The sequence below is a fragment of the Dermochelys coriacea genome, chromosome 1 (genome assembly GCF_009764565.3).
Source record: "Dermochelys coriacea isolate rDerCor1 chromosome 1, rDerCor1.pri.v4, whole genome shotgun sequence".
Lineage (NCBI taxonomy): Eukaryota > Metazoa > Chordata > Testudines > Dermochelyidae > Dermochelys > Dermochelys coriacea.
Window position 1 is genome coordinate 303,369,738 of NC_050068.2, and position 14,136 is coordinate 303,383,873.

General features: G+C 40.0%; 1 protein-coding gene across 3 annotated transcripts in view; it reads right to left on the reverse strand.

The window, feature by feature from the left end:
• Positions 1-14,136, reverse strand: part of TMEM168 (transmembrane protein 168) — a 38,398-nt gene that overhangs the window by 19,854 nt on the left and 4,408 nt on the right. For all 3 annotated transcript variants that reach the window (XM_038387359.2, XM_043495133.1, XM_043495118.1), the window contains exon 2: positions 7,975-9,242. In XM_038387359.2, coding sequence (XP_038243287.1) covers positions 7,975-9,111 — 1,137 coding nt within the window. In that variant the 5' untranslated portion in view covers positions 9,112-9,242. The remainder of the gene's footprint in view (positions 1-7,974; positions 9,243-14,136) is intronic.

Here is a 14,136-nt window from a genome sequence, read left to right on the forward strand (position 1 = left end):
TGAAGAGCAATCTCTTGCCTTTGGGAAAGAACAAATGGCAATGTCTGGCATATAAATTCAAGAGTTTCTAAGAAAAGATTCACCCAGGCGCACGTTTGTTTACAAATTAGTCACTTTTTGTGGGTTGCAATAAGCTAGATTATCTGGATCACTTACATGTGCTAGTCTGGCCGTGGACCTAAGGACCCAATTATGCACACACTTACTCACACATGTAAAGTTACTTCTGTGAATAAGTTCTATTAAAGTCACAGGAACTGTGTGAAGTGCGAGTAAAGTTACTGAAGTGTAAGTTTGTGCAGGAACAGACCCTAAAGATTTTATAAGCAAGTAGATCTTTAACAAACTTGCTGCTCCTGGACATAACAACAGTAGTCAAGAGTGTCTTTTTTCTTAAACTAGCTGGGAATTCCTTTCAGAAGGAGTCTTTGCTATAGTTTAAACTACTGCAACATGCCCTATCTGAAAGCGGCAGCCTGTTCATCATGTAGTAGCTCACCTCCAAAATGGGGCCAACTATAAACAGCAGACCATGGTTTCCTGTGAAGTGGGAGGATCCGAGAGCTTGGGATCCAGTCCAGCAATGAAACAGCCCTGTAGCCCAAGCCCTGCGAGTCAGAGTTGGTTGGCATAGGCCAGCTGAGAGATTTTCTTTGATGTGTAGACATACCCTTAGAATGCATACCTAATGTGCTTTTTACAGGATAAGCTCTTCAATCACTTAGAAAAATGGCTTCCCTTTCAAATTTTAACAACTACATGCAATAGTGCTAGATCTCGGATATGCTAGAGTTAATTATCGATAACAAATTATTTTGACAACTCAATATGTTTCCAAGATTTGAATTTTTAATCTGTACTATTCATTATGCAGGAGCCCAAAAGGCAAACATTGAGACATATCTGTATCAAATGCTAAATTATTAAACAAACTTTCAGTACAGTTTTATATGGGAGTTCTATACTGAAATGTTGCATTTTCTAGTTTATATTTACCAAATTTCAAACAAAGTTGCCACCTTTTTATACTGAAACAGATAAAATTGATGCCAAATTATTCTAACTAGCCAACAATATTAAATGAAATTTCATTGGTCATATGAAGTTATCAAAATTATTTTAGTCTTAAAATAATAATTTAAATATATTTTAGGAGTCATTGACAGTGAGGAGTTGAGAATTCCAAGGAAGGAAGAAGAATATACACAGAAAATTAAAACGTAACTAAAAAAGAGAATGCATATTGACAGTACTGGCCTTTATCTATGCAAGGATTTCTTTAAAATGTAAGTGGAAGTTTGTTCTTTTATTTTAAACCTTTTAAAGAGCCTCTCAAATATTTTGACTTCTTAACATCAAACTATAATTTATAAGTAGGACACATTTCACTGATGAAATATTCATCAGCGACTACTTTTATGTTGAACTAATATGTGTACAATGGTACTTGAATGTGAACTTTAAATACCATAAAGGCCCAAAACCTGTTAGAAAGGCTAAAAGCTAAAGGCTAAACATAACTGGTTAGAAAGAAGGTACCTATCTGCTGTAGCACTTCACTTGCTATATTGCCACTGAGTTTACCTAAACTATATTAAACACGAAGTTTTAAAAGAAAAAAAAAAAAAGAGCAGCACAATATTCCAGCAAAGAGTTCTGAATTGCTGGATCAGGTGTAAGTGGTGTGTTTATACAGGTGTACTTTTACAGTTTTTAATTACTTTGAAAATATGTACAACCTCAAAAACTACAGAAATCACTGGGAACTACTGCAATAAGTGATATTTTATCGTATCTTGCTGTAACACAAATTAGCAAACAGAAGCACATATTTGACTTCTTGGGGACAGCTCATACTGATCTATCAAGAAACATTCACACTACAAAGGTAGAAATATTTCTAGTAGGTGATACATGCATTTATAATCTTAGACTAATTTACTGGTTACTTTATCATAAATAAATGACTGGTTATTTCTCCTTGCTCTGATTCATGGCTAGAATTAACTGGATTTTCTAAAAGGGAAAATTACTACTTGATTCAATATCTTTCCCTTTAAAAGAAAAGGAGTACTTGTGGCACCTTAGAGACTAACAAATTTATTAGAGCATAAGCTTTCGTGAGCTACAGCTCACTTCATCGGATGCATTTGGTGGAAAAAACAGAGGAGAGATTTATATACACACACACAGAGAACATGAAACAATGGGTTTATCATACACACTGTAAGGAGAGTGATCACTTAAGATAAGCCATTACCCACAGCAGGGGGGGGAAAGGAGGAAAACCTTCCATGGTGACAAGCAGGTAGGCTAATTCCAGCAGTTAACAAGAATATCAGAGGAACAGTGGGGGGTGGGGTGGGGGGGAGAAATACCATGGGGAAATAGTTTTACTTTGTGTAATGACTCATCCATTCCCAGTCTCTATTCAAGCCTAAGTTAATTGTATCCAGTTTGCAAATTAATTCCAATTCAGCAGTCTCTCCTTGGAGTCTGTTTTTGAAGCTTTTTTGTTGAAGTATAGCCACTCTTAGGTCTGTGATCGAGTGACCAGAGAGATTGAAGTGTTCTCCAACTGGTTTTTGAATGTTATAATTCTTGACGTCCGATTTGTGTCCATTCATTCTTTTACGTAGAGACTGTCCAGTTTGGCCAATGTACATGGCAGAGGGGCATTGCTGGCACATGATGGCATATATCACATTGGTAGATGCGCAGGTGAACGAGCCTCTGATAGTGTGGCTGATGTGATTAGGCCCTATGATGGTATCCCCTGAATAGATATGTGGACAGAGTTGGCAACGGGCTTTGTTGCAAGGATAGGTTCCTGGGTTAGTGGTTCTGTTGTGTGGTGTGTGGTTGCTGGTGAGTATTTGCTTCAGATTGGGGGGCTGTCTGTAAGCAAGGACTGGTCTATCTCCCAAGATCTGAGAGAGCGATGGCTCATCCTTCAGGATAGGTTGTAGATCCTTCATGATGCGTTGGAGAGGTTTTAGTTGGGGGCTGAAGGTGATGGCTAGTGGCGTTCTGTTGTTTTCTTTGTTGGGCCTGTCCTGTAGTAGGTGACTTCTAAGCAGCATCGCTTACCCCATAACCTCAGCCATGCAGAACACAGTGCCATCCACAGCCTCAGAAACAACTCTGACATCATAATCAAAAAGGCTGACAAAGGAGGTGCTGTCGTCATCATGAATAGGTCGGAGTATGAACAAGAGGCTACTAGGCAGCTCTCCAACACCACTTTCTACAAGCCATTACCCTCTGATCCCACTGAGAGTTACCAAAAGAAACTACAGCATTTGCTCAAGAAACTCCCTGAAAAAGCACAAGAACAAATCCACACAGACACACCCCTGGAGCCCCGACCTGGGGTATTCTATCTGCTACCCAAGATCCATAAACCTGGAAATCCTGGACGCCCCATCATCTCAGGCATTGGCACCCTGACAGCAGGATTGTCTGGCTATGTAGACTCCCTCCTCAGGCCCTTCGTTACCAGCACTCCCAGCTATCTTCGAGACACCACCGATTTCCTGAGGAAACTACAGTCCATTGGTGATCTTCCTAAAAACACCATCCTAGCCACTATGGATGTAGAAGCCCTCTACACCAACATTCCACACAAAGATGGACTACAAGCCGTCAGGAACAGTATCCCCGATACTGTCACGGCTAACCTGGTGGCAGAACTTTGTGACTTTGTCCTGACCCATAACTATTTCACATTTGGTGACAATGTATACCTTCAAATCAGCGGCACTGCGATGGGTACCCGCATGGCCCCACAGTATGCCAACATTTTTATGGCTGACTTAGAACAACGCTTCCTCAGCTCTCGTCCCCTAATGCCCCTACTCTACTTGCGCTACATTGATGACATCTTCATCATCTGGACCCATGGAAAAGAAGCTCTTGAGGAATTCCACCATGATTTCAACAATTTCCATCCCACCATCAACCTCAGCCTGGACCAGTCCACACAAGAGAGCCACTTCCTGGACACTACGGTGCTAATAAGCGATGGTCACATAAACACCACCCTATATCGGAAACCTACTGACCGCTATTCCTACCTACATGCCTCTAGCTTTCATCCACATCATACCACTCGATCCATTGTCTACAGCCAAGCGCTACGATATAACCGCATTTGCTCCAACCCCTCAGACAGAGACAAACACCTACAAGATCTCTATCATGCATTCCTACAACTACAATACCCACCTGCTGAAGTGAAGAAACAGATTGACAGAGCCAGAAGAGTACCCAGAAGTCACCTACTACAGGACAGGCCCAACAAAGAAAACAACAGAACGCCACTAGCCATCACCTTCAGCCCCCAACTAAAACCTCTCCAACGCATCATCAAGGATCTACAACCTATCCTGAAGGACGACCCATCACTCTCACAGATCTTGGGAGACAGACCAGTCCTTGCTTACAGACAGCCCCCCAATCTGAAGCAAATACTCACCAGCAACCACACACCACACAACAGAACCACTAACCCAGGAACCTATCCTTGCAACAAAGCCCGTTGCCAACTCTGTCCACATATCTATTCAGGGGACACCATCATAGGGCCTAATCACATCAGCCACACTATCAGAGGCTCGTTCACCTGCGCATCTACCAATGTGATATATGCCATCATGTGCCAGCAATGCCCCTCTGCCATGTACATTGGTCAAACTGGACAGTCTCTACGTAAAAGAATGAATGGACACAAATCAGACGTCAAGAATTATAACATTCAAAAACCAGTTGGAGAACACTTCAATCTCTCTGGTCACTCGATCACAGACCTAAGAGTGGCTATACTTCAACAAAAAAGCTTCAAAAACAGACTCCAAGGAGAGACTGCTGAATTGGAATTAATTTGCAAACTGGATACAATTAACTTAGGCTTGAATAGAGACTGGGAATGGATGAGTCATTACACAAAGTAAAACTATTTCCCCATGGTATTTCTCCCCCCCACCCCACCCCCCACTGTTCCTCTGATATTCTTGTTAACTGCTGGAATTAGCCTACCTGCTTGTCACCATGGAAGGTTTTCCTCCTTTCCCCCCCCTGCTGTGGGTAATGGCTCATCTTAAGTGATCACTCTCCTTACAGTGTGTATGATAAACCCATTGTTTCATGCTCTCTGTGTGTGTGTATATAAATCTCTCCTCTGTTTTTTCCACCAAATGCATCCGATGAAGTGAGCTGTAGCTCACGAAAGCTTATGCTCTAATAAATTTGTTAGTCTCTAAGGTGCCACAAGTACTCCTTTTCTTTTTGCGAATACAGACTAACACGGCTGCTACTCTGAAACCTATCTTTCCCTTTGATACTGCAGTTATTCCTTCCTTCCCCAACTGAATAGACAAGTACACATTTCTTCTACCAGATACAAGTGATGTGCATCTGATTAACTGATCCATACTGAAATAAATACCCTTCAATTTCTACTAACTTCACTAAAAATAAATACAAAGATTTTAAGAAAAAATAGGTCTGTTTGGTTCTCATGAACCTTCACAAGCACAAAATGTTATCAGGATAAAAGAGTAAAGCATGTCTCTTAAGAATTACAGGTATCTGAAAATGTGCAACTGCAGAACTGTTGTAATTATTTTCAAGAATAAATACAACATAGCTATCTCAGATTAACTTTGAACACAGAAACTTTTTATAACACTCAAATTAAGAAAACAAGACACTTTAAAGTAGCATTACATTTACCATGTAGCGCTCCCTAAGATTTTAAGAAAGGACAAAAGTTGTCTTAGCACTCCACAAAATACACAGATGGCTAGGTGGGAACAGAAATTATTCAGCAGTGATGAAAAACTTGTTTTTATCGAATAATAGTCTATAAAGATTCAAACTTTGGACTGGCCACCTCTAAACTTTGGTGCCTTGCATAATCCTCAATAGAAAAGTTACATTGGTCACCAATGTTTGTGCGGCCGGTGTATTTATCTCTTCCTAAACACCATCTCATCTCTGTCAGTGCATTTCTTTCTCCTCTTTTCTTCTTTCGTTGTCTTTTTAAATTGACACTTTTCCCATTCTCTATCTTTTAAATCCCTTCCCAATCGCTCCCATACGCCCTTTTTCTCTTCAAAGTCTGCACCTGTAGTTATATACTGATGATTTATGGAAGGAAGTGCTGCAGAGGAAAACTAACCAGGATTCTAGCCAGCTTCCCTCTGCAAACCACAAATGTGCTTGATGCAGAGGAAAACTGATTCTCTGATTAAAAAAAAATTCTGCTTCCCTCTCCATCAAGCATTTCACATGAGTCAGCAGCAAGAGGTAATCTAGGATCACAAGGTCCTCCTGAATAGATGGCAAAATGATTTTGAAAGCATTGTAGGGGCATTTCTGCATATGGGACTTGCTAGTCATAAGCTCTTTTGGGATGGGGCTGAAGACTTAAAAAACAACGGCCATTTTAATACCACTTTTAAAAATATCTACCTTAAACCAGCTCCCAAATTGCTACGGTACCAGTAACACTCAGCATGCTTCAGTTTGGGACCTGGCTAAATATTTCAGACAAATATACACTGGCTCAGCCTGCTAAGGAAAAAGGCATGTTCCTCCATTCAGGAAAGTCAAATGGGAAGAAAAAAACAAAACTGAAAAGTGTGTGGGTACTTTGAGGAAATAATTAGAAGATAAATGTTATCTTCAAATATATTTCCACATGGGGCAGATGCAAAGGATACATTTGCAAAGAAGTTTGTAAGGATTTAGAAGTTTGTCCTCGACTGAGATTAATAAGAGTCATACGGTTAAATTCTTGAAAAATTTATACATAAATGTTATCTTTTATTGGTTTCATTAAAACTACCCCATACAAAAGATGTCCCCAGACCAACGCACCAACATATTTCAGTTCGTATTATAGGGCTACAGAAATTTGCATGCTGTCTGCTGTGAAAATTCTGGCAATAAAGACAGTGGCTTTGTAAATTAAATAAATTCAGATTTTAAATTATTTTAATATTTCTTCCATCCTTTAATTAGTACCTCCTGTCAGTTTAATCATACCAGATTAGGTTAGATTCAGTGGCCTCACTAAGCCATAGTCAGATAGAAAAAAGTGCCAGAGTAAAAGAATCTGCATTTGAAACCAGCAGTTTCACTTTAAAATTTGAATTGCTCAATTGTGTCTTGGCCCTAGTACAGTATTAGTAGGGCCCTACCAAATTCACAGTCCATTTTGATCAATTTCACAGCCAAAAGGTTTTAAAATTGGTCAATTTCAAGTTTTCAGATGTTTACATGTTCCTAGCATGTATGTTAGGCCGGGCTGGGAAGGGACAGGGCTTCCTCTTCCCCTGCATGGCCCCTGCGGGGAGATCAGACCCAACTCCCAGTACCTCTCTCAGAGGCAGGAAACTCTGCAGCTGTGCTGCCTTAATTGCTGGCTGATTTCTCCCCCGTCCCCGCCTCGAGCAGCCCTGCAGGGGAAGAGAATGTCCTGTCCCTCTCCAGCCCAGCCTGGATTAGCAGATAGGAGCCCCTGGCTTGGGTGCTCCCAGCAGCACAGAGATCAGACCCACCTCCGGAACCTCCTACGACTGCAGGAAGCTCCGTGGCTGCTGCCTTCAGAGCCCAGCTTTGAAGGCAGAGCAGCCACAGAACTTCCAGCATCTGGGGGAGGAACCTGGAAGAGGGTCTCATCTCCCCCGCATGGCTGTTCTCAGGGGAAGGGGAAGTCCTGTCCCATCCCAGCCCAGCTGACTAGCAGCTGGAGTCCAGTGAATGGGAGGAGCCCACAGCTGGGGTACCCCCAGCCCTGCCCCTTCCCTCCAATAGCTAGATTTCACAGGGGAGGTCTGATTTCACGGTTCATGGTGGATTTTCACGGCTGTTAATTTAACAGGGCTCTAAGTATTGGATATCATAAATGTTAGAAAACAGTTTTTTATAATATCAGAGGAGGTAAAGAGATAATATATTATAATTTACCTGCCAAGTTACTGCACCCAAAACTGCAGTTGCAAGGAGACTGAAAAATACTAGTTGCTCTGAAATTAAACAAAAATGACGCATTCCTTTAGAAGCCATGACTCGGTCAAGGCTATTATTCTCTGTCCTGTGGGTATAATAGACTTTGTGACAGTCATTTAATTTTGTATGAAACCCCCAAAGAGTTATAAGAAAAATAATGTGGCAGATCATCCAGAAAATTCCAAAAATGGAAAAACCAGGTATAACAAAATACCAGAGACCCAAGTCACCTAATTTAAATGCTGCTAGAATGAAAAAGATAAGTTCAATTACTCCAACAGAGATGACTGAAAGCCTTCTGCAAATTCTACCACGGTACAAGTAGGGCTTCCATCGTTCAGTAACTGAAAGTCCGCTGAAATAGACATCAAGAAGAGGGTCTGAAATCAGGCAACTAAAGAAACAGGCCAAGGCAAATGGGTTTGTGGGAATGTTCAGGGAAGGAAAAAACAATAAAGATGCCAGAGCTCCAAAAATTGCCAAATTTGGAATTGCCAAGAAAGACTTCATCCGCAAATCAATAATCAGCATGGCCAAAGCCACAACCAACAAGATGATACTCATGGATTTTTCAACCAGCATAGTTGTGCTGGCAATTGCAAATCCAACCAGCTCCAGAAATTCAACTGTTGTCAGCAGAGTTGGTCGATGATGGACACAGCCGCAAATCCTCTCCACCAAAGCACACAATATCCTTATAACTATGGAGGCAAGGAGCAAGTATTTGGTTGTTTCTTCTTTCACGTCATTTTTAAAAGAGGAATTATCAAGAAAACAGAGGAGGCCAAGCAAGAATCCAAACCAAAGATTGGAGAGACTCAAACTTGCTGCTTCCATTGAAAAATAATAATAAAGTATGCTGGCAATTCCAAGAACAAAAAGTCCCAGGATAAATATTACCAGTATTAGTGCATCTGAAGTCTTCTCCCACCTGACATAAAGGCCCAGACATATAGCAACCAATATGCTGATCCTGGCTAAATAGCCAAGGTATCGGACCGATGAATGCATGTTCACTTCTCTATTTGCTTCTTCCAGCCTTGTCATTGCTGCATAGAGACAGTGACTAACACAGTAACGCAGTGATCTACACATGTAAATATGCAATTAGGGGATTTTACCCACTCTACAGAAAGTAACTGTTTGGCTTTCATCCAAGAAATGCAGTGCAGCAATAACCTCCTGTAATGTCATTTCATCAGTAACATTCCTGGATTATAGAAATCCTGAAAGAAGAAGGAATAGAAATGTCAGTGCTAAATTATAAACTTTAAACTTATTTACTAACATATTAGATACACTCCTGGTCCCAAAGAGTTTACAATCTAAATTAAAAACATACAATAAATATCAACTTTATACAATGTGTAAGGTTTTTTTTAAGTATATGTTCTATAATTAGTGGATCATTGAAAGTTATTCAAAACCAATATGAATTGAAATTCTCATCAGTCTCATCTCATAAAAATTACTCTGTAATTTGAATAAATTAATGAGGAATATAATGTTAGCTAATCAAACCCTAATTGACAATACAATCTTTCCATGAATCACCAACACATTTCAGAATATTCCTGTGATATTTCTGTTAAATTCTAACATCTGTTAATGGACAGCTTCTTAATCTCCTTATTCCAGTAAAATATTAAAAATAAAATTTTATTAAACCTGCTAAATCCATAACCCAGATCTGTTGTTTCCAGTATGATCACTCCACATTATTTCAGGTAACAAAACTAAATTCCTACTTTTTTATTAAATATTTTTAGTAAACTTTGCAATATTTATTTATATAGGTACTTAATAGGTTTTCTTGATTACTGAAGTATCTGGACACTTCACAAATATTAGTAAGTTTATCCCCACAACACTCTGTGAGACAGGGAAGTATCATTATCCCCATTTCAAAGATTGAGAATTGAGGCACAGTGAAATTAATTGACTTGCTCAATGTCACAGTCAGGAACATACTCCAGACCTCCTGAGCACAAGCATGAGCCCAAGTCCAGGGCCTTAATCACAAAACCATCTTTTTAACCCCTAAATTCCCTGAGAAAAGACCAATAACCATCAAATGTCTTTCAAACTGATCGAGTTCACAAAAATCTAAGTTCTACTTATCTGCCACTATTAAATGAAAAATTTCCCCAGAATAAAGACTGCTATATTTAGAATCTGCTAACTATTTCACCACTTTGTAAACTATTGCATTATTGACTCCATGCCCAATTTAATTTGTTAAATCTTGTTGGGGAATGGGAATATGATATTTTAATGAGACATTTTGTGAGGGGAAACTTGTAAATATTTTTGGAACATACTGATTCTTAAAACTGATCAATGATCCAGGTACCCTGGACATCCTATATCTGGCAGAGACCACTACTATTCTATAGTGAAAATTTCTTCCTGATCCTGAGTGACGATCTACTTGTTGCTTGAAACAAGAGGATTGGTGTAACATTTTAAATTTTGAATCCTAGCTAGTTTAGGTAATATTATTACCTACAGTAAATATCAATTATATTTTTAATGTAACTATTGAAATACAGCTATTTGTTTCAATATCTATTAATTTAATCATATTTTGAGTAAAAATGTATTTCTTTGTATTTTAAAACTGTCTTATTTTTACTGCATTTATTTGTACTAAAAGGATATTATGGAGGTTCCATAGTTAAAGCTGAATTCCATTGAGCATTGTTGAGGCTGAATCCATGCTATGTATGAAAATATGTATTCTTTCTAAATTTACCGCACTTACTCTGTGAGAATGAATTTTCTGAGAACTTACAAGTAAATTGATTAGTTTATGAGTTATAATTAATTATTTTTATTGTACTGTCAAGAACCAGAGTGCCACTGTGTTAGTTAATGTAAAATAAGTATCAGACAAGAGACAACGGGTGGATACAGACAGACCAGGGAGCACAAAAACACAATAATGATCAGTGTGACAGCCAGTGGTCTCAGTGTAACAGATGCCTAACAGCGGTCATGTTTTTTTGTTGGTTTTTTTTTTTAAATAGGCATCATGGCAAAGGAGATTAATATTAAAAACTAGGTTCTTTGAGAAAGCCAACATCTGTCAGTCCTTTGTCGCAAATGATCTTAATAGAATAGACTCTTCCAACTGCCCATACAGTTAAAACTCATAGAAATCTTGAATATAGGCTGCATATGAAGAAATTATATCTAATTAAGTATAGCAGGTAAGTGCTGCACTCAAGAAATACCGGAACACAAGTATTGGCATTGCTACCCAAAACATCACGAGAAGTGTCCCAGAATGTTCTGGCAGGACTCAAGCACTGAATTGTTATGACTATGTAAGTTACAGGCAGGATCAGCTCAACAGATAGGTTAACTCTCATGTGGGACTTCAGAGACATCATCAGTAATTAAACCAATATGCACCCTTCCTCTATAGCTAATTAGCAACAATTCAAGAGTTTGTAATGAGTTAGTCATAGGGGAGAGACTGGACATGTGCCAAGAGTCACTGGTATATGACTGGCCCAATTGTTACTACTCTTTAAAGGTTCCATAGCTGCATGGTAGCTTGGGCATCAGGACTTGAATGGCTCCCCTGAACAATGAGGGAGCATTACTGGAAGAAATGAAGCAGCAACATAAGAGGGAGCCCTTAAAGTGCAGAGATATCAGGACTCAGGAACTGGGTTTTCCTGCAGCACCAATCTCTGTAACATAACCCTAAAGTCAACTGCAAATTGAAGGGCATATTCACCTATATACTTTGGCTGTTTTTGCGATGTAAAGCCACTATAAACCCAGTTTAACTAGCAAGTGCACTCTGGCTATTTTGGTGTACTGATGATGAATTAGGCCTTAAAAGATCAATCATTTTTTAAAATGTTAATGTTGATACTGCATATTTTTAAATCATTGGCAATATCAAAGCAGCATGCCCAATAATGAAAGTAATGACCTGAAGGGCACATGCGGGGGAAATGTGTCTTTAATCAGTTTAAACTGCAATGCCTTATTTAATATAATATTGTCTCACCATAGCATGGAGGGATGGCCAGATGACTTCTCAAGGTTCCTTCTAGCTCTACATTTCTATGGCTTTATCATACGGTTTTGCTTGATGCCTTACAAAGTACAGTTAATGCAGTGTTGTAGCTTTGTCGGTCACAGGATATTAGAAAGACAGGGTGGGTGAGGTAACATCTTTTACTGGACCAACTTCTGTTGGTGAGAGAGAAGCTTTTCAGCTACACGGGACCCCCAGACTTGAAGAGCAGCTCTGTGTAGCTCAAAAGCTTGTCTCTCTCACCAACAGAAGCTGGTCCAATAAAAGATATTATCTTACCCACCTTTTCTCTCTAAGGTACAGTTAAGGTTGTTTGGATGTCTTAACTATTTATTTCAATAGCTTAACATGACTGGATTTCTGTTAAATGTAACCTTAACTCTGAATTTCCTGGATTTGTAGTGCTTAATTTAGGGATAATTATAAAATCCTTGTAAATTTTTACCCTTAATTTATTGATATGGTGGCCCTCTTGACCTTTTTTAAAATTTCTGCTATGTATTTTAAGATGAAGTGACCCAAAGTAAGATACCATATTTCAAGTGAGGAAGTACCAGTGATGAAGATGATATTATAGTATTTCTGGACTATTTTCTATCCCTTTCTTAATACAACCTATCATCATTCATTTTTTGGGCAGCTCACTGAGCTCTTTACCTTAATGCCTATATCTTTTTTCTCCGATAGGTTATCACTAGTTCAAATCCCAACAATGTGTAGGAGCAGTTTAAATGTTTCCTGACAATGTGCACTACCTATATTTTACTACACTGAATTTCATCTCCCATGTTATTTGTTAAGTCCTTCTGGAGTTCCTCACTAGCCTCACAATTAAGGAGCTGAACCTGAAAACATTTATGGAGCCAAGTACAGCATACTCCCATTTATCTGAAAACCTATTACCCAAACCTCCAAATTATCCAAATCCATTCCTTGTCCCCCAGCACAAGAAACAAGCCCTCTGCAGCATGCATCTCATATTGGGGGACAAGGAAGGGCTCTGGATAACAACGTTTGGATAATAAAGCAGAGACCTCCAGCCGGGACTGCAAGGAGAAGGAGGAAGATGAGATCCAGACTTAGGGGAGGCCACCCTAATGCTGAATGGCTCCTGTAGCAGTGTAGGGAGTCCACTACATCCCAGCTGTCATGGGATTGAGTGAACGGGGCCATGAGAACAGAGCTGCAGAAGTCTCTCTGCACAGCTGCAGGTCTGGGGTCACCCACTTCCTGCAGGGAAAAGGTACAGGGAAGGCTCTGGTCCTGGTGGGGCAGAGCAGAGTCCCGGTGGGAGGTCACTGGCCCTGTGGCAGCACAGGGAGCTGTCTGCAGCCCCACTGTAAAGGGAGTGAGAGAGTGGGGCCATGGCAACAAGGCTGCAGAGGCCTTCCTGCACTGCCACAGAGCTGGTGACTCCTGATCCCTGCAGGTACAAAGAGTCCTGGTGAGACAGAGCAGAGACCCCCAGCCAGAACTGCAAGAAGCATGAGCCCCTGGTTGTGGGGGGAGGCCCTCTGCTGCCGAATTGTTCCTGCCCTCTCAATTATCCAGACTCCCAATTATCTGAATAAAAGCCATATCCCCCATGCTATTTGGATAATCAAAAGTATACTGTAGTCCCACTGAATTCAAAAGAACTATTAATGTGTATAAAGAAAATGAGTACTTGTGGCACCTTAGAGACTAACAAATTTATTAGAGCATAAGCTTTCGTGAGCTACAGCTCACTTCATCGGATGCATTTGGTGGAAAAAACAGAGGGGAGATTGATATACACACTCAGAGAACATGAAACAATGGGTTTATCATACACACTGTAAGGAGAGTGATCACTTAAGATAAGCCACCACCAGCGGGGGGGGGGGGGGGAGAAAGGAGGAAAACCTTTCATGGTGACAAGCAAGGTAGGCTATTTCCAGCAGTTAACAAGAATATGTGAGGAACAGTGGGGGGTGGGGTGGAGGGGAGAAATAACATGGGGAAATAGTTTTACTTTGTGTAATGACTCATCCATTCCCAGTCTCTATTCAAGCCTAAATTAATTGTATCCAGTTTGCAAATTA